The 26013-nt window shown below is 39.9% G+C and overlaps 1 protein-coding gene across 25 annotated transcripts in view; it reads left to right on the plus strand.

Annotated features, from left to right (window-relative positions):
* Positions 1-26013, plus strand: part of SLMAP (sarcolemma associated protein) — a 186834-nt gene that overhangs the window by 37244 nt on the left and 123577 nt on the right. For all 25 annotated transcript variants that reach the window (XM_033925848.1, XM_033925852.1, XM_033925847.1 and 22 more), the window contains exons 2-3: positions 6381-6528; positions 15605-15677. In XM_033925848.1, coding sequence (XP_033781739.1) covers positions 6381-6528; positions 15605-15677 — 221 coding nt within the window. The remainder of the gene's footprint in view (positions 1-6380; positions 6529-15604; positions 15678-26013) is intronic.

Raw genomic sequence — 26013 nt, forward strand, 5'->3', positions numbered from 1 at the left:
ATAATGGTTACTGCGGATGGGCAGTCTGGATGGGCCATTTGGCCTTTATTTGCCATCATGTTTGTATGATTCTGTTGTGTATTGTGTGCTGTGCTGTGTCTTTGGGGTAGTTCTTGGGAGTAGGAACAGTATGGGGAAAGTTGTTGCAGGGTGGTGGGGCAGGTGGGGTAAGTTTATTAGAAGTGGGGCATTTTGCAGGGTGATGGGGCAGCTACCTTGGGGATAGATTTTGGGTTTGGGGTAGTTTGCAAGATCTAGTGTTTGGAAGGGAGGGCGGTTTTGTTGATGGAGGATTAGTTGCAGATATTAGATTTCTGGGATGGAGCAGTGCGAGGGGTTAAAATGGGGGGGGGGGAGGTGTAGTTTTCATTTAATTTTTATTTTTTAACATGTACCTCTAGTTTGACTATAAAATTATCTGCTAACATGAGCTTCCTTACACATTCATAGCCAGTTTCAAATTCACACTCAAAACAAGCACTGACCACATACTCTAAATTACTGCTCTTGGACTGTTATAGGGATACTTGAGCCAGCCTTATAGAAAAATCAGGTTTTAGCTGCCTCTGGAAGGATAGGTTTCACTCCAAAAGTATATAAAATAGATAGCTTTTTCTAATACTCTGCTACAGCCACATAACATTTCTTAACATTTGTTGGAAGAATGGCTAATAATCCTGGGTTGTTTTCTTACTGGTTGTCAGTGCACTGCTAATTAATATCCGTTGCCTTGAGCAAGGCTGGTTTAAGACATTGGCAAACTAGGAACATACCTGTGGTTTAAAGGTTGGAGAGCTTTTTTAGATGAGGTCAGGACTGGCAGTTTGGATTTTTTCAGGGTTCCATTGATTTTTATTATCATGTCCAAATGATAGAAGGATAGCTAACATGCCTAAACATATTTTCAGAGTTTAAAAACTATCTGCAGGTCTCTCATTCTCCCTTGTTTGAGTTTACCTCCAAAAGGCCTAATTCCAGGCCACACCCCATCAAAAAATACTCTAAATGTGTGATTGATTAAAAAAAATAAAATAAAATTCATGCATTTGTAATGTTTTTTCTGCTACTTCCAGGTGGCATACTTTGCAACAGCTAAGGCAAGACAGATCAAACACACACACATGGTAGGGCAGTTTGTTGCATGGGGCAGTTCTAGAGGTAGTTTTTGGATTGGGGTAGGATTTTGGGCAGCTTGTGGTGTGGTAGGGCAGTTGTGGGAAGTAGTTTTTCGGGATACAGGGACAGCTTTCTTTGGGGGTGAGAAATTCCTAACTACTGTGATGAGTGACGTACCTAGCATATGGCCACTACTGACCCAGATGTTATGAAAGATAAATGTATGATAAGATAAACACTTTCAATATAAAGTATGGTACTGTCCAGTGATATAAAACTAGTATAGCATAGGCTAGCTCAAATCAAAAAATGAAGGAAAAAGCCTCAGATCGGGCCCTCCCACCTTACCAAAACGGGTCAAAGAGGAGGTCGAGCAATTACCTCATTGGCAAAAAACCTTCACTCTGTGTAAAAGCCTTATGCAGTACTGTGTTATGCCATTGAAAATTTAATTCAAACGATAGAGGAAAAGTATCCACTTATCTTCACTGATCGGTACACCAACGGTGACCAGCGTTTCACAGATAAATGCTGCCTCCCTAGCATATGGGACACCCAGGGCCCATCATTTTTTTGACACCCCCTCATCTATATGAAAAACATGGTTTTTGGTAACAATCCACACATTGCACAACAAGAATGTACCTAGGAAAAGACAACATCTTATATACTCGCCCAGTATAAAAGTAAACATCCAGATTAGTACAGATTGATGCTGCATAGTCAATTCTAACAGAGAACCATGTCTTTCGTACACACAGAACACAGAAAACATCCTTGCCCAGTATGAAATATGTAATCACAAACTAAACCCCCCTCCCCTTTACAAAACTGTAGCATGGTTTCTAGCACTGGCCACGGTGGTAACAGCTCTGATGCTCATAGAATTCTGGAGCTGTTACCACTGCAACCAGCGCTAAAAACTGTGATATTGTTTTATAAAAGGGGAGGTTAAAATAGAAATATGTGGACAAAAGTTAAACTGAACCACCAAGGAATAGGACTCTGCATTCAACACCACACCACAGAAACAGTGATGCAGATTAATTTGAAAAAACAGAGAAATAGCAATCATCATCTTACAAATTAACAAATAACCCTCCCCCTTTATGAAGCTGCTTTAGCCTTTTTTATCACAGTAAAATCTTTGGCGCTCATAGAATTCCTATGAGCATCAGCGCTAATTTTGTCAAGGCTTCATAAAAGGGGGTGAAAAATAAAACAAAAATGGAAAATAAGATACCGTTTTATTGGACTAATACATGTTTCAATTAGCTTTCAGAGGCCAAAACCTCTTTTCTCAGGTCAGTAAAATATACTGCTGTTATGGTATTCTGACCTGACCCGAGGGGGTTTTAGTCTCTGAATAGTCAAAAATGTATTACAATTAGTCCAATAAAAGGATCACCTGATTTCCATTTTCTATTTATCAACATGGCTACAATACTACTTTATCCTAAAACAAAAAAAAATAAATAAAAATTTTTTGTTCGACCTTTGTCTTCTCTGGTTTATGTTTTCCTCATCTTCTCTTCAATCTTCCTTAAATCCACTGTCTGCCCTCTCTCTGTCCCTTCAATGTGGCATCTTCTCTCCTTCAATGCTCCTTCCAGAAATTTGTCTGTCTCCCCCTTCCATCTCTCCCTCTACCCCCATTGGTATGGCATCCATTTTCTTCCCTCCCCTCCCCAATGGTCTGGCATTTCTTTCCTTCCCTTCCTTCTCCCACACCTCCATGGTCTGGCAATTTCACTCTCTCCTTTCCTTTTCTTCCCTCATCTGGCATCTCTCTCCTTCCCTTCCTTCTCCCACACCTCCATGGTCTGGCAATTTCACTCTCTCCTTTCCTTTTCTTCCCTCATCTGGCATCTCTCTCCTTCCCTTCCTTCTCCCACACCTCCATGGTCTGGCAATTTTACTCTCTCCTTTCCTTTTCTTCCCTCGTCTTTCTTCTCAATTTATTTTCTTATTACCCAACCTCAATTTCCTTTTTCACTGTATCTGCCTACAGCTTGCCACCTCTTTCCCTCCCTCCCTCCAGTATTTCACTAACTTTATCCTCGTCCCCCCCATCCAGCATATGCCCTTTTTTATTTATCCCCTCTTTCTCTACCCCTTCCATCTAACATCTTCTCCTCTGTCCACTTCTATCGTCTGTTCACCTCTTTCTTCCCCCCTGCATCTGCTCCCCTCTTTCTCTGTCTCCTCCCCACTGCCATCCAGCATCTGCTTCCTTCTCTCTCCCATCCCCACTTCCATCCAGCATAGGCTTCCCCTCCCCACTAACATCCAATGTCTGCCCTTTCTTTCTCTCTCCATCCACCCCTCTTCTATCAACATCTGCCCCTTCTCACTCCCTTCAACCCACTTCCATGAAGCATATGCCCCCTTTCTCTTCCTCCAACCCAATTCCATCCAGTATCCTTCCCCCTTCTGTCTCTCTATCCCTCTCTCTGCACACCAATTCCATCAGCATCTTCCCCCTTTCTCTTGCTCCACCACCCTTCCATACCAGTCTCCTGCTCCCTTCTCCCTCCCTCCACCCAGTGCCATTGGGTATCTTGCTCCCTCACCTCTCCACTGCTCCTGTATGCTTTCCTAAACCAGTAGTTGCGGTTGTAAACGTAAACACAATCTTCGATGATCACTAAACCTTGCTGTACCTCCCCACGCTGCCAGCTCTGCTCCGGAACAAGGAAGTGACATCGGAGGGGAGTGACCTGGCAGCCATGAGAGGTTCCCAATCCGGTGTGCCGGTTGTGCATCCCAACAGCAGTGGCTGTAAACTTAAATTCAATCATCGCAGGACCTTCCTGCGTCCCGTGGCTGCTAACTGCTCTGGAACAAGGAAGTGACGTCAGATGGGGTGGATCAGCAGCCACGGGAATGTGCAGGAAGGTCCCACGATGACTGAATGTAAAGTTTACTGTTGCTGCTGCTGGTTCAGGAAAGCAGCTGCGGCAGAGTAGGGCGGAAGGTTGCGGACTCAGTGTGCCAGCTGTGCACACCCTTACAGCATGCACCTAGGGCGGACCGCCCTTCCTGTCCCACTCTTGGTATACCACTGACTGTGATTCATTATATATAAGCTTTTTATGCTATAGAAACTGGAACTCCCTTTTCTCCTATAGAAATGCCTTGGTCTATTTGGGGGGATGGTTTTTGAGCTCTTGATACCATCTAGCCTATTTTCAAACGTGATATGTATTTTTAACAAGTTTTTCCCACATAGCAAGTTTCATCCCATTCTGTTAAATCTTTGGAAAGTTGTTTTTCCCACAGATGTTGACATCTGTGTGATTTTTATGTTATCTTTTTGACATTCTGTACTGATTTGTTTTACGACACCAATAAATGTTGATATTTTAACTCCTGAAAGTCCAGGACCTGGTTCCACTTTCTGCTTTTTTTTGCCCACAGATGACCATAATCCACAGAAGGCAGTATAGCAAGAATAAACAGATGCTCTTAACCCTTTCTGTGTGGTGCTTTCCAGCTTCTGTTGGGTTGGAAAGAATACAAATTGATTCTGTAGAGAATTTGTTGAATTTTTGCATTAGTGGTATATGGCAAAACAAGGTTAGCACCATAGTCTTAACAATCGTATAACAGAAATATGATAAATGTCAGCAAAATGTGAATGATACCTAATAGCATGGAAAAATATTCAAATAACAGATAAAATATTATGTCAGCAAGATACCAATATTGTTTTCATGACTGCTAAGAAGTTGGATATGACTTCTATGTTTCAAGCAAGTAAACAGCAGTCCTGGTTTGGTAATTACATTAGTGTAGCTAAGATGACCTGCGACGCTTTTTGGAAAGAAATTAAAACTGTACTATTTGATAGATACATTTCCATTTTTTTATTTCTTTATTCATTTTAAGACTTTCAATAAGTAATTCATTAAACAATCATATACACTATAATAATACTTATTAATCATACATTCACTGAAATCAAACAATAACTTCGCCCTTCCATCCTTCTTCCAATATAATCATATAATTTTATACATATAAAATTCTCCCCCCTCCCCCCTTATACTTCAATAATCAAAAGGAGAGAAATAAATTATTAATTACTCAGTTATGTTTAATCCTTACAATAATTTGTTAATGGCTCCCAGACCTCCATAAACTTTTCATAACTTCCTCGTTGGACAGCTATTATTTTCTCCATTTTAAAAATATGGCACAATGAATTCCACCAAAAACTATAACTTAATCTATTATGAGGATATTACATTTCCTAAATAGAAATTACATTAATTGCAATAATTCTATTTTGAATATCCTTTAGAAATATACTGTACTGTTACTATTTATATTTTGTACTTTACTGATTGTCCAGTTTCTCTTTGATGTAAACCACTGAGAAGTAGTCAGATTGCAGCAGTAAAGAATAATAAAGTTATTATATTATTATTATTAATAAAGCACCCTACTAACTTGGGACTTCAGATTTCCTTTGGTTGATCACTATGCATTTTTGGTGCTTTCTTGTGTAAATATTAGCCTATTAGCAATATTTCCAAAACCCATCTCTATTTGTTACATTTTCACATCAGGTTGGTGACTTCGTATGTGTAGCTGTTGGAAACAGAGAATTGGATCTCCGACATCACAGAGCAGGGCTTTAGCATATTTCTGATTTTATTTTTGTGTAACACTGACAGTATACGTAATACTATACAGCTATAAGTGGTGTATAATTAAAATACATTACATTTGACTGATTATGATGCAAGATTTTGTGGTAGATGGTCCGGAAGCAGCTCTGCTTTGGTATAAAGCAGAGATAATAATTATGAATTGGGAAAGAAAAGCAGGCCTTAGCTGGATTTTGTTATAACAAGCAACTGCTAAGTGCTATTGATGAACACAGCATATGTAATAATAATAATAACAATTTATATACTGCAGGACCGTGAAGTTCTATGTGGTTTACAATGATTAGAAATGTTACAGATTGAATGGAATAAACAAAGTACAGACTTAGTGATTGATAGTTCTAGAGATCGTTTGTTGAGGACTAAGATTGTATAGGTTGGTTTCCTAAGAACAGATGTGTATTTAGGCGTTTCCTGAATTTTCCATAGGTAGTAGGCACGAGCAATTGCTACATCAAATGAAACTTTGGAACGATTTATTAATTTTGTTATGGTTTATTATGATTTGCTATACCATTTTCTTCCCTTTAACCATTAATTCATCAGCTTTGCAGTTGGCTTATTTTGATATGTTTCGTTCTTTTTCAGTTCTACCTTCAAGACACTAAGAGCAGTAATGGAACTTTTATAAATAGTCAGCGATTGAGTCGAGGGTCAGAAGAAAGTCCACCATGTGAGATTCTTTCTGGTGATGTTATTCAGTTTGGGGTAGATGTGACTGAGAACACCCGGAAAGGTAAGAGAATCGATCCAATTTTTCTTCTTGCTATATACTTGCCAGTTATTAAATTACTAGAGGGTCCTTTTACTATGGTTTGCTAACGAGTTTGGCACATGCTAGAGTGGAAGAGTAGCCTAAAGGTTAATGCAGTGGGTTGAGAACCTGGGGAACAAGGTTCAGTTCCCCACTGTGGCTCCTTGTGACCCTGGGCAAGTCACTTAACTTTCCATTACCCCAGGTACAAAACTTAGATTGTAAGAGTGAAAGTGCCCAAATGCAAGGTGTTAACCTATTTGATTGTACCACAGAAAAGCAGTATATACATTTAAAAAAATGCCTATATGTAATTAGTATGGGTTTTATATAAATCAATATATGGATGAGGCTGTGCATGGTAAAATACATATTTACCCTTCTACTATTCTGCACAAGAATACTAGCTGCTATTATCTTTCAGCATGAGTGCCATAATAGTCCTGAAACTATTATTTAGAAGAACACATGCATGGGTCATGGCCTTTATTGATGGAAATGTATTGACCAAGCCAGCAGTGTTTCTACTTATAGTTATCTGCCTCTGCCAGGCATCTGTAGTCAAGTAATTTGTTTATGGAGCAGCATAACAAATATATGTGCAATTTGACATATGACTCTGTCAAGTTAATGTGAGGGTTGTTGCAAGTAGCATCGTAACAAGAGCTGCTGTCACTGGAATGCAGATCTGGCACCAGCATGGATTTTTCTCTCTCGTAACCAGTAACCAATACTTACAGTGGAGTCCATGACCAGTGCACTAGGAGGAGTTTTTAGAAACAAGAAACACATGATAGGTTTACCTTAATCGGAGTCATGAATGAAACTCAATGATAACTTACACAGAATCCATTCAGATAGTGAAAGCTCTTCATAACACATATGGAAGAGAAATCTTTCTGAAAGATTTCAGCTTATAGCAGCAGATTTAATCAAATTATAATGAATGACAAAACTTTTCTCCATACAGTGTATATTGTAGAATTACATCATTCCCTCAAGTAGGAAAGAGTGGCCAAGTGGTTAGAGCCACAGCCTCAGCACCCTGAGGTTGTAGGTTCAAATCCTATGCTGCCTCTTGTGACCTTGAGCAAGTCACTTAATCCTCCATTGCCCCAGGTACATTAGAAAGATTGTGAGCCTGCCAGGACAGAAAGGGAAAAAATGCTTGAGTACCTGAATGTAAACCTCTTATACAGTATAACCGCCATTGATATGCACTATATGAATAAATCAGATGTTAATAAAAGAAAAATAAGCATATGAAATTATATGCATATTTATATTTCTCTGTATTCTTTCTCCCTTCCCCCTCTCTGCGCAGCCGCACACCACAATGAAATACTACCTTTTGCTGGCGGGGATGCTAAGCCCCACTAGGCAAAGACTTCTTCCGCCTGATTCACACCTGCAGCAGCACTTAATTCACTTGGATGTGCTTCTGCTGCAAATACCGGCTCTCCCATGCATGCTCAGAACTGAAAACTTACCTCAGGTTTACATTTGCTACAGGGTTATAATTTGTGCTGCATTTTGGGTGTTTCCTCAAATCACTTTAAGCCTATCTATATTCAAAGAGAAAATGTAAAGACACAATGTTCAACATGAAGACCCACAAGCACTCTTTTAGTAAAAATCTTCCATTAAAAAAAAGATTGTGTCTTTCCTTGAATTAAACCTCTTTGTCATCTGTGAAACCTGTTTTTGTTAATTCTAGCTGTATTCAGAACCACCTACTGGACAGTGACTCATTTGCTGATTTATCAAGAATGCTTTTATATAAAAATGAAGTTAATAATATATGATGCAAAAGACAATTTGTTTGAACTTAAACTCACGATTCTATAAGCAAAGGAAAAGGAAATCTATATGGTTTTCCAAACAGGTGGCTGCAAACAATAAAGAAAAAAAGGTATTCACAAAATATAGACGTTTTCCAAAAAGAGAAACTCACAAAAATTACTTAAATACTTCATAAAGCTGAGAGAGATGAAGAAAGAAATCAGGATAGGAAAATACAAGCAGGAGGAAAAAGGCAAAAAATGTAAAGCAAGGTGACAAGACTTTCTTTTATTTTAGTCAGTTTTTTGCTTATTTTTCTTCAGTTTTCGGTGCTCTTAGCTTCCCGATTCTAGGATTCAACTCTATCTACATAGAGAAGAAGCATACTGCTGTGTGCAGCTGACAGGCCAATCCCTTGTGGCACCTGTTAGCCAGCCCGCAGAAGTATTTTTGGAGCTCGGGACCGTCCCTGGTTAGCGTTGTTCACCTACTGCTTGGAAGGGGTTTGATCAAGCATAGGCTGTCGGGCATCCATAGGAAGTTCAGTGGTGTCTCGCAGGGTGCTGGCTGCATTTTTGCATCCTCCTCCTGGTTTTGTGTATCTGTCGGTCCGTGGGAGTAGGGGCTCAGTCAGACACCTTGTCCGACTGGCAGCCCAAAGATCCCGCATTGGAGGGACATAGTGATTTCTTCTCCATTTCCAGCTACTATTGAGAGATGAGGCAGGCTGCAGCACATTGCTAGCACAGGTCACAGTAAATAAGGCTAGGACAGCCTATGAAGTGCATGGGGGGTGAGGGTTTGGTCTGAAAATCTGAAATTTGGTGGTTTCTGATTGTTCCCCTATGCACTCCCACCTCTAAAATCTTAAATTCCTTGGATTTGGTTTTTATTTTGCCATTTTTTTGTGGTTTTTGGCGCCAAAATCCTGCCGGTGGATCGTGGATTTTAACAATTTCTTTTTCAAAAGTTTCCTGCAGGTCCAAAACTTCTCATTTTGCCTCAAAACTGGTGGGAATGGAGCCTGGGGCTCTTTTATCCCTTATTCGTGCCATGAGTGCACAAATTGTGTGCCAGAGGAGCGTACTTGTATGTAATCTGCCATGAACTATTTGTTCGCAATAGTGAAATATAAATGATTTAACTGGAACTGTAAAGGTAACCTCCATGACAGAGAGCAGCAACTGAGGAGGAGAAGCCAAGTCTCGAAGAATAGGAGAGAGGGAGGTTATAAATCTAGAATAGTTTTTTGGAGGCAGATCAGACATTCCACAGGGCACATGAGAAACGAAAAGAAGAGGGATGACTGAAAGGAATTGAAATAAAATTGGACATATGGCTTGACCTACATAGATAGGGTGGGGATTGATTTTGAGGGCCAGGATTGGGGTTGATATCTCCAGCAGATAGGAGGTGAAGGAGCAGGAGAGTACATAGAAGAGTAGGGAAAACATGGTGATAGTGATAAAGATGAGATGTGCTAGAACAGAATGGAAATGTCTGCATGAAAGGGAGAAAAATGTTGAAGCTTCAGAACTGAGAAGAAGGTAGAAGACAAAATGGCTGGTGAGGTGATAAAAGTAGAAATGGGTAGTTGTGGCCTTGAGTTACGTGAGATGGAAGATTGTATTAAGAAGAGAAATAGAAGGGGAAAAGGAAAGTACAATCCTGTCGTGACCCAAAGTTGTTCAAAGTTGTTAAATTGTAAGAGGATTGTGAAAAATTGCAAGAGGACCTTGTGAGACTGGAAGACTGGGCTAGAGAATGATACGGAGACAAATTTTTCCCTGTTCCTGCAGGAACTCATTTTCCTGTCCCTGCTCTAATGAATCTTACTTCCCGACTTATTTTAAGTCTACCACTTTCACCCTCCTTGTTTTTGCCTTACTTGTCTTATTTACTATCAACAATTTGTATTTCTTTCCCTATCTCTTCCTTCTGTTTAGTTTGTTTTATTAGGTTAGTCTTATTCGTTTGTTTTATTTCTCCCAGAAATTTGTAATTTTACTTTTTGTACATCGCTTAGAATTTTGAATAAGCGATTAATCAAATTTTTCATAAACTTGAAACTTCGTGCAAGCTCTGTCCTCATCAGCACAAGTCTCAAACACTTTAAAATCATAAGTGTTCGAGTGTTGTGCTGTTAAGGCAGAGCTTACAGGAATGGGGCAGGGACAGCGACAAAACTCGAAGGGATGGGAAAAAATTGTCCTTGTGTCACTCTCTAGACTTTGCATATTGCTGAAAGGTGGTCGGATAAGATTTGCCTCTTTGCAGATGATACCAAAATCTGCAATAGAGTAGACACACCGGATGGTGTGAACAACATGAAGAAAGACCTGGGGAAGCTTGAAGAATGGCCTGAGATTTGGCAGGTAAAATTTAATGGTAAGAAATGCAAAATCATGCATTTGGGCTGCAAAAACCCAAGGGAACTTTACAGTTTAGGGGATGAAGAACTTATGTGCATGACAGAAGAGCAGGACTTGGGTGTGATTGTATATAATGATCTTAAGGTGGCCAAACAGGTTGAAAAGGTGACGGCAAAAGCTAGAAGGACGATGCTAGGTTGCATAGGGAGAGGTATGGCCAGTAGGAAAAAGGAGGTATCGATGCCCCTGTTTAAGACTTTGGTGAGACCTCATTTAGAATATTGTGTACAATTCTGGAGGCCGCACCTTCAAAAAACATATAAAAAGGATGGAGTCGGTCCAGAGGAAGACTACTAAATTGGTGTGTGGTCTTCATGACAAGGCGTATGGGGACAGGCTTAATAAAGATCTCAATCTGTATGCTTTGGAGGAAAGGCGGGAGAGGAGAGATATGAGAGAGGCGTTTAAATACTTATGTAATATAAATGTGCATGAGTTGAGTCTCTTTAATTTGAAAGGGGAAACTGCAATGAGAGGGCATAGGATGAAGTTAAGAGGTAGATTGATCTAAGCAAATACTTTTTTTCTAAGAAAATACTTTTTTACAGAAAGGGTGGTAGATGCATGGAACAGTCTCCCAGAAGAGGTGGTGGAGACAGAGACTGTGTCTGAATTGAAAAGGGCCTGGGATAGGCACGTGGGATCTCTCGGAGAGAGAAAGAGATAAAGGTTATTGCGAATGGGCAGACTAGATGGGCCAGTTGGCTTTTATCTGCCATTATGTTTCTATGATGTTTAATGTGAGCAAGCACAAAGCAATGCGTGTGGGAAAGAGGAACTTGAACTTGTAGCTAGCTACATGATGCCGGGTTCTATGTTAGTAGTCAATGCCCAAGAAAAAGATCTAGGGGTCATTGTTGAGGATACGTGAAACCTTCAGCTCAATGTGCGGTGGCTGCTAAAAAACCAAATAGAATGGAAGAAAGGAATGGAAAACAAAGATGAAAATGTTATAATGCCCTTGTATTGCTCTATGGTACGACCACAACTTGAATACTATATGCAGTTTGGTCACAATATCTCCAAAAAGATATAGTGGAATTAGAAAAGGTTCAGAGAAGGGCGGTGAAAATGATAAAAGGTTTGGGACGACTTCCCTATGAGGAGAGGCTAAAGCGACTAGGGCTCTTCAGCTTGGAGAAGAAACGGCACAGGGGTGATATGATAGAGATCTATAAAATACTGAGTGGAGTGGAAAGGATAGATGTAAATCGCTTGTTCATTCTTTCCAAAAATACTAGGACTAGGGGGCATATGATGAAGCTACTAAGTAGTAGATTTAAAACAAACCAGAGAAAATATTTCTTCACTCAATGTGTAATTAAACTCTGGAATTTATTACCAGTTTGTGGTGAATTCAGTTAGCTTAGCGGGATTTTAAAAAGGTTTGGATAATTTCCTAAAAGGGAAGTCCATAGGCTATTATTGAGATGGCTTAGGAAAATCCACTTCTTCTTCTTAGAATAAGCAGGATAAAATTTGTTTTACTATTTGGGATCTAGCTAGGTACTTGGGATCTGGGTTGGCCACTGTTGGAAACAGGATTCTGGGCTTGATGGACCTTCAGCCTGACACAGTATGGCAATTTTTATGTGCCATCAGACAAGTGCCACCTGGCAGGTGGTCCCAGGGAAAACCACTGATCATCCGTGAAAGTAGGTAACGTAATCTTGCTACTTTTGGAATTCTGGCAGGTATTTGTGACCTTGCTTGGCTGCTGTTAGAATCATAATACTGGCACTTAAGATCTGACCTGGTATGACAAGTATGTTCTAATCCGATTAAAAGTGCAAGTAGTGTTCCACAGTGTAGGTATTTTTAGTAGTCGTCAGTGGAAGTGATGCTGGGGGGGAGGGGGAGTTGAATGAGATCAGAAAATAGAAGCTTAAAATCTGCCTGGATTATCTTTCATAAAAATTCGTATCCACACAAAAAGCAGGTGCAAAGGCTTGCAGCTGCTTAGTATTTGCAGCAGTTTTCATAGTGAAATTACTTATGTGCATCACTGTTTGAAGTTTTGTGCAAAATAAATTCAGCAAGTGTAAAATATCTGTAAATTTTTACCTTAAAGTGAACAGTCAACATTTTCTCATAAGTGACTTACCAAGGTCACAAGGCAAAACAGGATTAGAACCCTGGTCACCTGGTTTCTAGTTTGTTACGCTTTCCAATAAGTCAAAACTACCGAATCTTGGTCTAGGTAAAGCTAGGCTCCCCGCTGTATTTTGCAAGTTGGGGTTTTTTTTTGGGGGGGGTGGGGGGGGGTTGTATAGAATCTTTAACCCTTTAATTGGCAGATGGTGAAAACGACTGCTTTATGTAACTTGATGTTGAATGAGAGCAACAGTGCCAAGTAACAGGCATTTGGAGATGCAGATCTCCCATAAGAGCCATAGAGGACACATGTTGCTTCTGAGCAATATTGCCAAATAAAGCCTTAACTTGCCTATCAGTTTGATCCAATTCAGTCTTGTTGTCTTTGGGAAAAGGATAGTGGCTTATTTCTTTTCTTTTCGGAGAGTCATACAGCCTTCCCTTTTTAGGTACTACCTGTTGTTCTTTTTATGCCTTCTTTAACAAATGAATGGAGGCGATGTGTATTCTCACTTGCTATAATGGCTTCTAGTAGCACATGAGTTTAGACTTTAAACCGCGGGAGAAGTTTTTGTGGCTGTAACAGCCCAACAGGATGACTCTTTTCAGTTGTGATTGTGTTATGAAGAAAATCGCTACAGGTAAGACATTACTGTATAATTTACATTATTAGAATACTATTGTGGAACAAAATACAGGCTGCCAGTTTTTATAGGCTTTACTGTCAGCTGCAGTGGAAGTTTAAAATGCTGCTGCTTATAGATTCCACCATGCCTGAGACAATTTGCATAAAAACATTTGTTTCTTCAAAATTATTACGTAGGGATATAGCCATTGCTTTTTACTTTTAAACTCCCCAGCTCAGCCATTGCAGCCACAAACTGCAGCACTTTCTGGAACCTGGTGCAAGTAAACTGTGGCCAGTAAGTGATAAACTCCCTCCCCTACCAGGAGGCTGTGAACACCATCTCTGCAGCATCCTAAGTCAGACCCAGGAATTACTCCTGTGTGTTTGAACAACTGTATTAGTGCAGAACCACTGAACCACCGCACATGCATAACTGACTCAAAGCAATAGGATTTGTACCAAATCCCTCTCATGCTTTTATGGGAGATGCTGAAAACTTCTCAGCCCAACCAACTTCCTAAATTCTGAGCATTATTTTGCCACTGTAGCTGAAAAGAGTGTTATTCTATTTTGCAAAGTGCCAATTTGCAGAATCATAATGCTGTGTTTTGGCATTGTTTCAGATCTTGGATTGAACCATGTCAATGAAAAGTGTGGAATTTTCAAGTGTGGAACTCTGAGCTGTCATGAAGTTCCTATTCTTGCAGAAGAAAACTCCGAAGGAAATCCATGAATGTGTGATGCAGCATTGAGTGATAAATGTCCATCATACTCCACAGTGAAGAAGTGGTGTGCAAACTTTCACCGTGGAGATTTCAAAACCGAAGATGCAGGCCTCAAACTGTGTCAACTCCTGAAATTGTTGACCATGCCCATGACCTGATTTTGGCAGAGCAGTGAATATCTGCTAAAATAATTGCTGAGACACTACAGATATCCAGAGAGTGTGTTGGGTGTATAATATACAAGCATCTGAATGTGCAGAAACTGTCAGCCGAGTGGGTGCCCAAATGTTTGAATGCCGACTAAAAACAATATTGAGTGGACACTTCCAATTTGATTTTGCAGCATTTTCAATGAGTTGGTGCCAATTTTTTCATTACACCACTATGATTCTAAGACAAAATAACAGTCCATTCAATGGCAGCACTCAGATTCACCAAGGCCAAGGAAATTCAAGACCTAAAACTCAACAGGAAAGGTCATGGCCACAGTGTTTTCAGATCAGGAAAGTGTTGTAATGACTTTCTTCCAAGGGGGTCAAACAGTTAATGCAGAATACTACTGAAACTTGCTGTGCCAATTGAAGGAGGCATTGAAAGAAAAAAGGAGAGAGAAGCTGTGGAAGGGAGTTCTCTTTTTGCAAGACAATGCACCTGCTCACAAGGCTGGAAAAGTGATGGATGTTTTGACGCAGATGGGGTTTCAGTACAAAGACCATCCACCCTACTCGCCAGATCTTGCTCCATCTGACTATTTTCTGTTTCCATACCTTAAAAAGAGTTTGAAGGGGCGATAATTTTCGAGTGATTCAGAGGTGATTGCAGCAGCAGAGCAGTATTTCAGTGACCAGACATCTGAGTATTTTTTGGAAGGTTTACAGAAACTTCAGACATGATGATGATCCAAGTGTGTTTAACTTAGGGGTGAATATATGGAATAACTTGTAAGTTTCATGGCTCCACATCCTTCTCTTCTTGGTTGGGCTGAAAATATTTCAGCACCTCTTCGTAGCTAAATTTTTTGACTTTAGTGTTAACCCTTTAATTGGCCGATTGTCAGATGGTGAAACGGCTGCTTTACGTAACTTGATGTTGAAGAATAGCAACAGTGTCAAGTAATAGGCATTTGGAGATGCAGATCTCCCATAAGAGTCATAGAAGACACATGTTGCTTCTGAGCAACAATGCCAAATAAAGGGTTAAACCAATTGCTGATGAACTGGATTCAAGGTCAACCCTGTCTTGTATTTGTCGTTGATCTAAGAGTCAGCAGTGCTTTATCATTATAGATAGTACCATATGTTCTTTTGGATTCCTGTAAATCTTGATGTAATCATTGAATGATAAGGCCTTCATTTCATTTTCTTCTTTGTATCACGCAAGCTCTTTTCCATTTACAGTTACTCATGGATGTATAGTGTCCACAGTAAAACTTTTTCTGCCAGAAGGCCTGGAAGCTCGACGGCGAACAGAGTAAGTATAACATTTAGCAGTTTAATGACAGCCATATTACATGCAATGAACTTGAGATATCAAATGATTATTCCATGAAAAGAGAGAATGTTCTTCGTGGATCAAGCTTCATTGATATATTTATATTGACTTTCTGAGTTTCTTATTTTATGGTATGCTTTTACTCGTATTGTATATATGAAGGATGGGACAGTGTGTCTTTCCAAATTTGATCATGCTTTCTACTGGATTGGAAAATATGGGTTCTAAAAGGCTCCAGTTCTGCCTGATTGGTCACCTCTGATCACCTGACTCATTTCTCATCCTTATACTCTGTGTCATATACTTTAGCAAAAGCGGTTAAGCCTCAAAATTGGTTTCGTCTGAGAAAAAGGTGCATGAATGAGGTTGATCTTCCCCCACCCCACATCTGTGAGTGGAAACACTTCATACTTGAGATAAATCAAAGAACGTAAGGTTGAGCTGTTTCTGAAGATTGTTTTTCAGATGTTTCTTTTGTTTTGCTATTATAGTTTAAAAGCTTCATGTAATGTTAGTGCTCATTGTGCAGATACATATACGAGGTAGTTTATAATGTAGCTTTAGGATTGTCACACTGTAAGAACCTATAAATCTATGATTTCCTAGTTTTGGTTACTGTATAATTGATTTAAAAAAATATATTAATCAGAAACATTAGATAATTTTTTTTAACTTTCAAAAAGCTCTCAGATTGCCAGCAACAGGGTGAAGTGTGCAGTCTCTGGTGGAACAGCCCCACTCTGCTTTTCAAGGTGTGCTGCTGTTTTGAGAGCTATCTTCTGAGACAGCAGTAAGAACATAAGAATTGCCACTGCTGGGTCAGACCAGTGGTCCATCGTGCCCAGCAGTCTGTTCACGCGGCGGCCCCCAGGTCAAAGACCAGTGCTCTAAATGAGTCCAGCCTCACCTTGTCCAACTTTGTCTTGAATCCCTTTGTCTTGTGTTCCGGATCTGATGGGTGGGTTTGAGATGGGAGGAATGTTTTTAGTTAGGGTGTGGAGAGACAGTGACTTTAATAAAAAGCTAACAGTTGATTATGAAAACATAAAGTATTAGCGGTAAGGAGTAAATTAGACGTTTCCAGTTCTGTTTAGCTTCTCCTGGCATTTGCTACTGCAGTTAATGTAAGGCTTTTTTTTTTAACTGACCAAAGGATTTGACTATGGGCCACCCACCAGAAGGAAGCAGTGATATTGACCTGTGTAGCTGGAAGAAGATGGTGGTTCACACAGGTCTGAGAAGGAGCCATGGTGGTCCTTCATTTGACTCATGCAGGACAATTTAGCCTTGGATTTTGGGGGAGGTAGGAAGCAGGGAAAAGCACTGGAGTCAGGCTGATGAGGGAGAGAATATATTTGTGTATGAGAGCTAGTGAATTAATTTCTTTCCTCTACCCATGTTACCCTTAGGCCTTACCAAAAAAAGTCATTTCTGGCTAAGCCACTGCCTCAAACAATAATACAAAAGTTGGATCAGAACATATTGTATGTGGTGCCCTCTGGTGTTCAGCAATCCACAGAGCAGCAACATAAAATATATTAAAACTTTTTTTTTATCTTGAGTGGAATTGTGGTTTATCAACTTGTAATTTAGTTATATATTTAAATTTGTTATATATATTGCCATTCCAGAGGGGAGAGTGGTAACTTGAGACAATCTTTTGTACTTAAACTGTTGTAAGCTATTTTTTCCACCTCTACTTGTAAATCCTGCTAAAGAGGACTTGTAATGTTGGAGGAAAATCAAGATTTGGAAGGACCATCTGTGGAGAGAATTATGAAAGTTTTTTCTCATTTGAAGAAGCTTGTGGTTACAAAATTGGAGTATCAGCATGAAGTAATAGATAAGTTTGAAAAGAAACTACATGTCCTGGCTGGAAGTGCCTATTAAATCTGAAGGCCAAAAGGGAAAACTCCCTCTTCTGAGATGGTGGTGGAATTGAATATACTGTTGTGAAAGGATGAGAGATGATTTCTTTTAGGAGTTTGCTATTGTGTTAATGTTTGTTGATTTTAATGTGTATGTTAGAAAACATAGGTGCCTTTCTACCAGGCCTCATTAAGTAGCTAGCGTGGGTTTTATCAAACAGTAGATGTTAGCATGGACCCATTTTAATAACTACCACATGTTAAAACCAGCCAGTTGAGTATGCAGCTGCAGTTAATACCATCTTAAAAGCTGGTGTTACATGTCCACTAATCCAGTACATGGCTGCTGTCTGAAGTGTTTAAAAGATATGACGATTTGCCCTCTTCCAAGCCAAATAACTAGCAGACTGTGACTTTCTGGACCCTAATGCCTACCACCAGGACTGACCCCAGGGATTCCCAGATAGTCCAGTGGGATAGAGTGGGAGCATTCCCCCTTCATTCTCACCTGCTTGGCTTCAGGCCAAAATAGCAATAACATAGCAAAATTGTATTTGTATACAGCGGTACACTGTGAAGTTTGTTGCTGCTAACAAAAATTATCTGAAGATTGTACATATGCAGTGAGGGTACAAATACAAACAGCCTAGGAGCAAGACAAGATCAGCGTCTGATACAGTCACAATAATTAATATGAATGATGATCCATAGTAGAAGACTTGCTGTACTATCGCTAGAAGTCATCCTACTATATAAAAGCTATTACTCCTCATAGGGAAAGATGACACCTAGCAGTAGTTTTGCAATACTTCTAGGAATTGTGTACCATTTTGATACCCAAAGCAAGATGTGGCAGGAGCGGAGAGGGACAGCTCTAATCCCATCTCACTGGACTACATGTGAACCCCCGGTAAGCCCCTAGAAAGGAGGGGGAAGTGAATTTTTTTTTTTTTTTTTTTTTTTTTTACAGTTGAGGCAGTGCTTGGGTAACTGTGTTCCATGCACTCATGATATATGCAGGAACATGTGCTACAGTTGCCCCTATAATAAGTATCTACCTTGTGCAGTAAATACAGGGCAGATACTGAGCAAGTCCCCTGTATTTATCACATGAGATTTACTCTTATGCACTTTAACTTGTTTTGCAGTTAAAGTTCGTTAAGTGCCAAAAATTGCCTTTAGTAAAAGGGCCCCGTAGATATGTAACCACCTAGAATGCTATTCTATTTGGGTGGGAGAGAAATGTAAATAAATAACAAAAGAACTTACCATATAAAGCTTCAAAATAAGATGTGAACTGTCATAATTTACCATTCAACACTGCTCTGCTCATTCTGAGGGATGGAAATTTGATAGGCCCATTTCAGCTTTCCTTTTCAACATTAACCATGAAATGTGAGAATAATATAAAGTGGTGAGTTTTATTGAAGAAAAAAAAATACATTTTGACATTTTACATTTATTAAAGCTGTAAACAGTAATCATGCATTAAGTTACAAAAAAACTGTCATGTTTACCTTTGGACCATATATAGGATGGATCTACTTTTGTTTGTTCAGGAATTTATTGAAACGTGCAATTTGACCAGAGGTGCTTGAACTTTGCACATAACTGTATTTAGATGCATGAATATTTCTTTGGGTCATGATCAGAGGTCATATGCCTCCCATATGCTCTGAATATCTTTTGATTCTTTCAAATAAGTAGTTTTATTGTGGATGTGGGGGATTCAGGTAAGTTTGAACCATGGCTGGTTCTGATCCATGAACCTTCACTTGTAACTACTCTTGTTTTTTTTCCCCTAGATTATATTCATCCCTCCTCTGATTATCTTTAGTTTAGAAGAAGAAGAAGAAGATGACGGCAGATAAGGGCCATAGCCCATCAGGTCTGCCCAATCTACTGACCCACCCCCAAGTCTACTATCCTAGGGATCCCACTCCTGGTGACAGGTTCCCTTGGCTTAACCCTCTAAGGGATCCCACATGGGCATCCCATTTGCTCTTAAATTCTTGCAAACTGTTTGCCTCGATCACCTGCACCGGGAGCTCGTTCCAAGGATCAACCACTTTCTCGGTGAAGAAATATTTCCTGGTGTCGCCATGAAATTTCCCGCCCCTGAGTTTGAGCGGATGCCCTCTTATGGCTGAGGGTCCTTTGAGAAAGAGAATCTCTTCTTCCATCTCGATACAGTCGGTAATATACTTAAACGTCTCGATCATGTTTCCTCTCTCCCTACGTTCCTCGAGTGAGTACAGCCGCAAATTTTTCAGCCTTTCCTCGTACGATAGATCCTTGAGCCCCAAGACCATCCTTTTGGCCATCCGTTGCACCACTCTACTCTCAGCACATCTTTTCGGTAGTGTGGCCTCCAGAATTGCACACAGTATTCCAAATGAGGTCTCACCATGGTTTGGTCATTACAGTCATAGCCCTTGACCAAGTACCATGAATCATTCCATCTCCGAGAACCCAGAAAATGGGCCATAAATCAACCATTAGGTATTGCCACCTCGTGATGATGCTTTCTCGGCAGCATCTTCAGCTGACCCAGCGAGTTGACAGATTTGACCTGGGAATCAAATCTAAGTCAAATGATGAACATAAGAATTGCTATGGCATTTTATAGACCTATGTAAAGTGAAATGACTTAAGATTGCTTTGTTTCTGAAACTTTGGCTCAGATATTTTGTTAACAGTATTTCTCATAAGGATAATTAATCCTTTTTGTTTCATGAAATCCTTCACCTGCCAACTATTTTCTCTGTCTAGTTGAGCAGGTTGTCTAGTTATGGGTGATGATTCACCTACTACATGGGTTCCTTATGTTAAAGAAGGAGGGAAAATGTGGCCATGGAGTGAAACCACTGCCATGTTCTTCATGGCCAGTCTTATATTTCATGTACACCTTACAGAAGGTGGTCTCTCTCAAAATGTTGAGATTTCACTAGATTCACTTATGTCTAATGATTTTGTAGAAAAAATGTTATCCTAGTTCAAAAAATGTTGCTTTACCTTTGATAATTAAATTGTCAATCAGATCCTTTCCAGGATATGATCAAACATTTAAATTCCTTGTCATTAGGTTGCCTTTAGGTTTAAAATATTGCCAGTCTTTTCAGACTTTGAAATTCCAGAAAAATGAGTCATACTGTTATTATAACTTGTCCTGTGTCTATGTTCAAAGTACTGTTGATATTTTTCCAAGTATAATTCACTGCATCTTGATTTAAAGGTTGCTTAATTGGGTGGAGTGTTGCTAGAGAGCTGCCAGACAAGATGGCCACGCTTTCCATTTGTTCTTCCCCTGGGACTTTACTGCAAATGAAAGTGGTAGAAAATGTAGGAAGAGATTTTAAACTCTGGTAGAAGACTGAAAGATTTAAAAATTTTTAGGTTCCTCTGAGTACAAACAGAATTATGCTGCCAACCTGGCAAGATTTGGCAGGATGTCAACTAATACTAAGCTGTATCCTGAGAAAGGATACAGGAGGGTTGCAAACCTAGTAAGAATTCAGTTTGGTAGCAAGGAATTAGAGTAGTCATATCTCCAAAATTTATCTTTCAGTATTAAAACATCAGGATAAACAGACTTGAGTAGTCAATTATATATAACTCTTACATCTATACATTTCAATTCATTACATGTTATAAAATATATACATTGTGATGTAAAAGGTGCTCAGTATCTGTATAATTACCTAGAGGATAAATGCTTTTCATACCATTGCACCTTAAGTCCATCCAACATTACATCATAATAGAGCTTACCTGATGTGGATTTTTCCTGGTGCATTCTTCCTGCTATTTCCTCTGTTTTCAATGGACTATGCAGATACGACGTGAGTAACATAGTAGATGATGGCAGATAAAGCCCTGCATAATACACCCTGACTATCCAACAAAATAAATTCATAAAGTATGATGTAATGGTATGCATATGCACACTTGATTTGTCCTTGCTGTTTCCAGGGCCACGCTGCTGGAGTTGCCATCAAACCTAACTCCAGCCCATCTAGACCTGTCTTGCCAAATATAGGGCACAGACTGTAGAAATTTGCCCGGTATTGGTCTAACTGTTCAGTCACAATCAGGGCACAGATTGTAGAAGTCTGTCTAGCACTGACTTTGCTTTTCAATTACTAGTGTTGTCATCTAATCGCTGCTAAGCTTGCTTGGTTCTTTGCCTTCCACATAGGATTCCTTTATGTGTATCCTATGCATTTTTTAATTCAATTACCTTTTTCATCACCACCATCTCCTGTAGGAGGGCATTCCAAACGTCTACCACCCTCTCAGTAAAAAAAATACTTCCTGATGTTATTTCTGAGTCTGCCCTCAGTTTAAATTCATATCCTCTAGTTCTATCATCTTCCCTCCTCTGGAAAATGTTTGCTTGTATATTAATACCTCTTAAATATTTGAATGTCTGTATCATATCACCCCTGTTTCTTTTTTCCTCCAGGGTGTATATCTACAGGTCATCAAGTGTCTCCTCATATGTCTTGTGGTGCAAATCCCATACCATTTTTGTCACCCTTCTCTGAATCGCCTTAAGTATTTTTACATCCTTAGCAAGATACAGTCTCCAAAACTGAACACGATACTCCAAATGGAACCTCACCAGTGACTTGTACAAGGGCATCAACACTTCCTTTCTTCTTCATCCCCCTTTCTATTCAGCCCAGCATCCTTCTGGCAGAAGTCACCACCTTGTTGCATTGTTTTGTCACCTTGAGATTGTCAGACACCATCACCCCAAGATGCCTCTCATGAGTGGTGTTTATTAATCTTTCACCTCCTGTCTCACGCATCTCCTTTGGATTTCTGCACCCCAAGTGCATCACTGCACTTCTTAACTGCTAGACCTTTTGACTATTCATCTAATTTTTGGAGATCTCTTCTCATGGTTTTGACTCCCTCCAGGGTATCCACTCTATTGGTTATCTTTGTGTCGTCTGTTAGACGCCTACAGAACCTTGGCCCTTTTGACCATATCTCAACTGCACTGAACCAGGCCCATTGGCTTCCAATACACCAATGCTCCATCTTCAAACAATTAATGTTAGCCTTTAAATGCTTTCACGGCATGACCCCCCGACTACATAGCAAGAAGGAATCTACCACCCTTGGCAGCCCCTCCGATCACAATTTGAACTCAGGCTGTCTAACCCTCCAGTAAACTGCCTCTACCTGGAAACAGCCTGAAAGCGATTGTACTCGTACAGCATACCTAAACTATGGAACCAACTCCCTCCTGCTATCAGGGAAATTGACAACCCACTGCCCTTCCGGAAGGCAGTAAAGACACTACTTTTCACGAACCAACTTGCTCCTGGTCTCGAACTTTAACTGGCCAGGAACCGGCGCACCGTAACTCGGGGCACCTGAATCTGTCAGCCAATACTGTGCTCTTATCTATTACAGCCATGCAGATACCATTCTGAGACTCTATATAGTTTGTATTCTCTTAGTTTAACTAAAGCGTAGGTGTTCTCAACCCCCCCATAGCATGTGTATCACAGAAAATTGAGACAATTTTTTAAAAATATATATAACATGTTTGTACTGTTCCTCTAGCTAGTTATTGATCCTATAGCTTGTATGTTATTGATCCTGAAAACTACTGTATATGTATCCTTGTAACCCATTCTGGGCTCCTGGGGAAGATGGGCTATAAAACTAACTAAACAAATATTTGGTAATTTATAGTTGACATGGGTTACCTGTGTATGTGTACAGTAGTTTTTCTTCTTGAAATAGAAAAAAAAGGGTAAAAAGTGCATTCTATGGCCTTTGTTAAAGAAAATTAAAATAATTTTAAGTGCTTCGTAACTTTTTTCAGTCTTGTGACTGGAAACGTTCCATTAATTAATTTTGGAGGATTAACCTGTCCCATTCCTGAGAGATTCATTCATTTAGATAAGTTATTAAGCCCCCTTTTATCAAGCCACGTTAGGGTTTTTTATGCCGGCTATGTGGTAAAAGCTACCATGCTCATAGAATTCCTATGAGCGTCAGAGTTTTTACTGCAGCGGCCAGCAAGAAAAAAACTTCTAATGTGGGTTGATAAAAGGGGGCCTAAATTTCTTGTTGTTAGAAGATAAACCAAGAAAGGTCTGAGAGAGACCAGATTGAAGAGAGGGGTAATACTACTAGATTTCTAGTTTTATTACAGTATATTTGAAATAAAAATTGGATTAGCATGGAAGGTAGGCTGCATGAGCATAATTAGATTTCTGAAGAGTAAAGTGGTGTTCATGCGAAGGGGTGCTAAAAAGTTCTCGGCCCAACCAACTTCCTAAATTCTCAGCATTATTTTGCCACTAGCTGAAAAGAGTGTTATTTTATTTTGCTCTTAGCCAGTGTACAATTGTTGTTTGTAAATCCCCTGAGGAAGGCAGTTTACACTGCCAAAACTGGAATCCTAGTTGGGACCTTAGTTTGCGGACTCTACTTGACGAGACAAACAACCTTGTAGTGACTCTTTATATTCAATAAAATTTCCACTGGTTGATTTGGACATTTCACTTACCTTTTCGGTTCATGTGCTATGTTTCAAGGCAAGATCTTTTTCTGCTTTGTAGATCATTGGTTGAACCATGTCAACGAAAAGTGTGGAATTTTCCAAGCCATCACGATGTCCTGTTCCTGCAGAAGAAAACTCCAAAGGAAATCCATGAATATATGGTGCAAACATCATACTTACACAGTGAAGAAGGGGTGTGCAAACTTTCAATGTGGAGATTCTGAGACTGAAGATGCAGCAAAATCTGGGAGGCCTAAATGGTGTCAACTCCTGAAATTGTTGACCATGTCCTGATTTTGGCAGATTGGCTAAAACAATTGCCGAGGCACTACAGATATCCAGGAAACTTGTTGGGTGTATAATCCACGAGCAGCTGGGTATGCAGAAGCTGTCAGCCAAGTGGTGCCCAAATATTTGAATGCTGATTAGAAACAATATTGTGGACACTTCCAAGTTGATTTTGTAGCATTTTCAGTGAGTTGATTCCAACATTTCGGAACGACTGGTTACTGTTGATGAAACATGGTTACACCACTATGATCCTGTGACTAAACAACAGTCCATGCAATGGCGGCATCAAGGTACTCCAATTTCAAGGAAATTCAAGACCCAAAAGTCAGCAGGAAAGATCATGGTTACAGTAATTTGGGATCAGGAAGGTGTTGTAATGACTGACTCTCTTCCAAGAGGCCAAGCAGTTAATGCAGAATACTACTGTAACTTGCTGTGCACAGTGATGGGTATATTACCCTTTGATAATTACATTTCAGTGGTGGTGGAGTTTTTTGCCAGTGATTTAAACAGTACTGAAGTTGTTTACTGCTGCATTGAAATTTTTGAGGCTTTTTCTCCACTGGTTTGTGAAATGGTTATCGGGGGAGTGTAACCTATCTCTGGTAAGTAATATTTTGTAGTTATATTTTGGGATTTTTCTATTACTCTTAGTTTTTTCTTCTGTGACTAAAAATTACGCCAGGTATACACCTGGCTGGGCCTCCACGTGTGCGGATCGCCAAACTTGATAGACCGAAGGTCTGATCCGGAGATGGCGCTTCTTATGTTCTTATGATATTGGAACTAAGCTTAAAAGAGAAGACCAATTAGGTTATCCTTTAATATACCACCTTTCACTAAATTGCAGACCAAAGAAAAGAAAGAGGGAAAGAGACTACAATATTCCACAGGATAGACAACAATAATTTAAAAAAGGTGACTTTTAATGCAAAGGATTATTCATGACTTGTTGGTTCTCTAGCCCAGTTGCTCAAAAGCCATCCTAACAAAATGGGCCATTGGAAAGAGATTCTGTGACTGGGGTCCTTAGGGAGATGGTTCAATAACCAAAGAGCTAAGAAGCAGCACTCTGTTTTGTAGTTCTAAATCCACTAAGGCCAGGGAAGAAACAGAATGTAAAGGATAGCTCACTGGTAAAGCATTTGCAGATCAAGAGGTCCCTGGTTCATATCCATGTGTTCCCTTGCATGCAGGTAGAAATCTTATTGAGATGGACATGGGAAGTCGTGAGAATGTTGCTCTTATTTAGGCTTCTGTCAGGTACTTGTGGTCTTGGATTGGCCATTGTTGCAAGTAGGATACTGAGCTAGATGGACCATGGTCTGACCCAGTATTCTTACGTAAGTACGTAGCGATCGATACAGGGTGATCAAAGTTGACAAATAGCTTGGATTATGATCATACGTTGCTCTAAAAAGCTTCAGCAAGATTTGACTGAAAGTAGTGCATTATCGGCAGCCAGTGCGGAGCTAGGAAAGAACACACATGATAAAATTAGTAAGCTTGATAGAGAAAGCAGGCTGCTGATGGGAAGAAGCCCTGCAAGCTACTCCCCCCCCCCCCATCTTCAACCATGTGGCTCTATGTATATGTAAGCTGAAATGAATCTGGATGTGGCATTTTT

The sequence above is a fragment of the Geotrypetes seraphini genome, chromosome 17 (genome assembly GCF_902459505.1).
Source record: "Geotrypetes seraphini chromosome 17, aGeoSer1.1, whole genome shotgun sequence".
Lineage (NCBI taxonomy): Eukaryota > Metazoa > Chordata > Amphibia > Gymnophiona > Dermophiidae > Geotrypetes > Geotrypetes seraphini.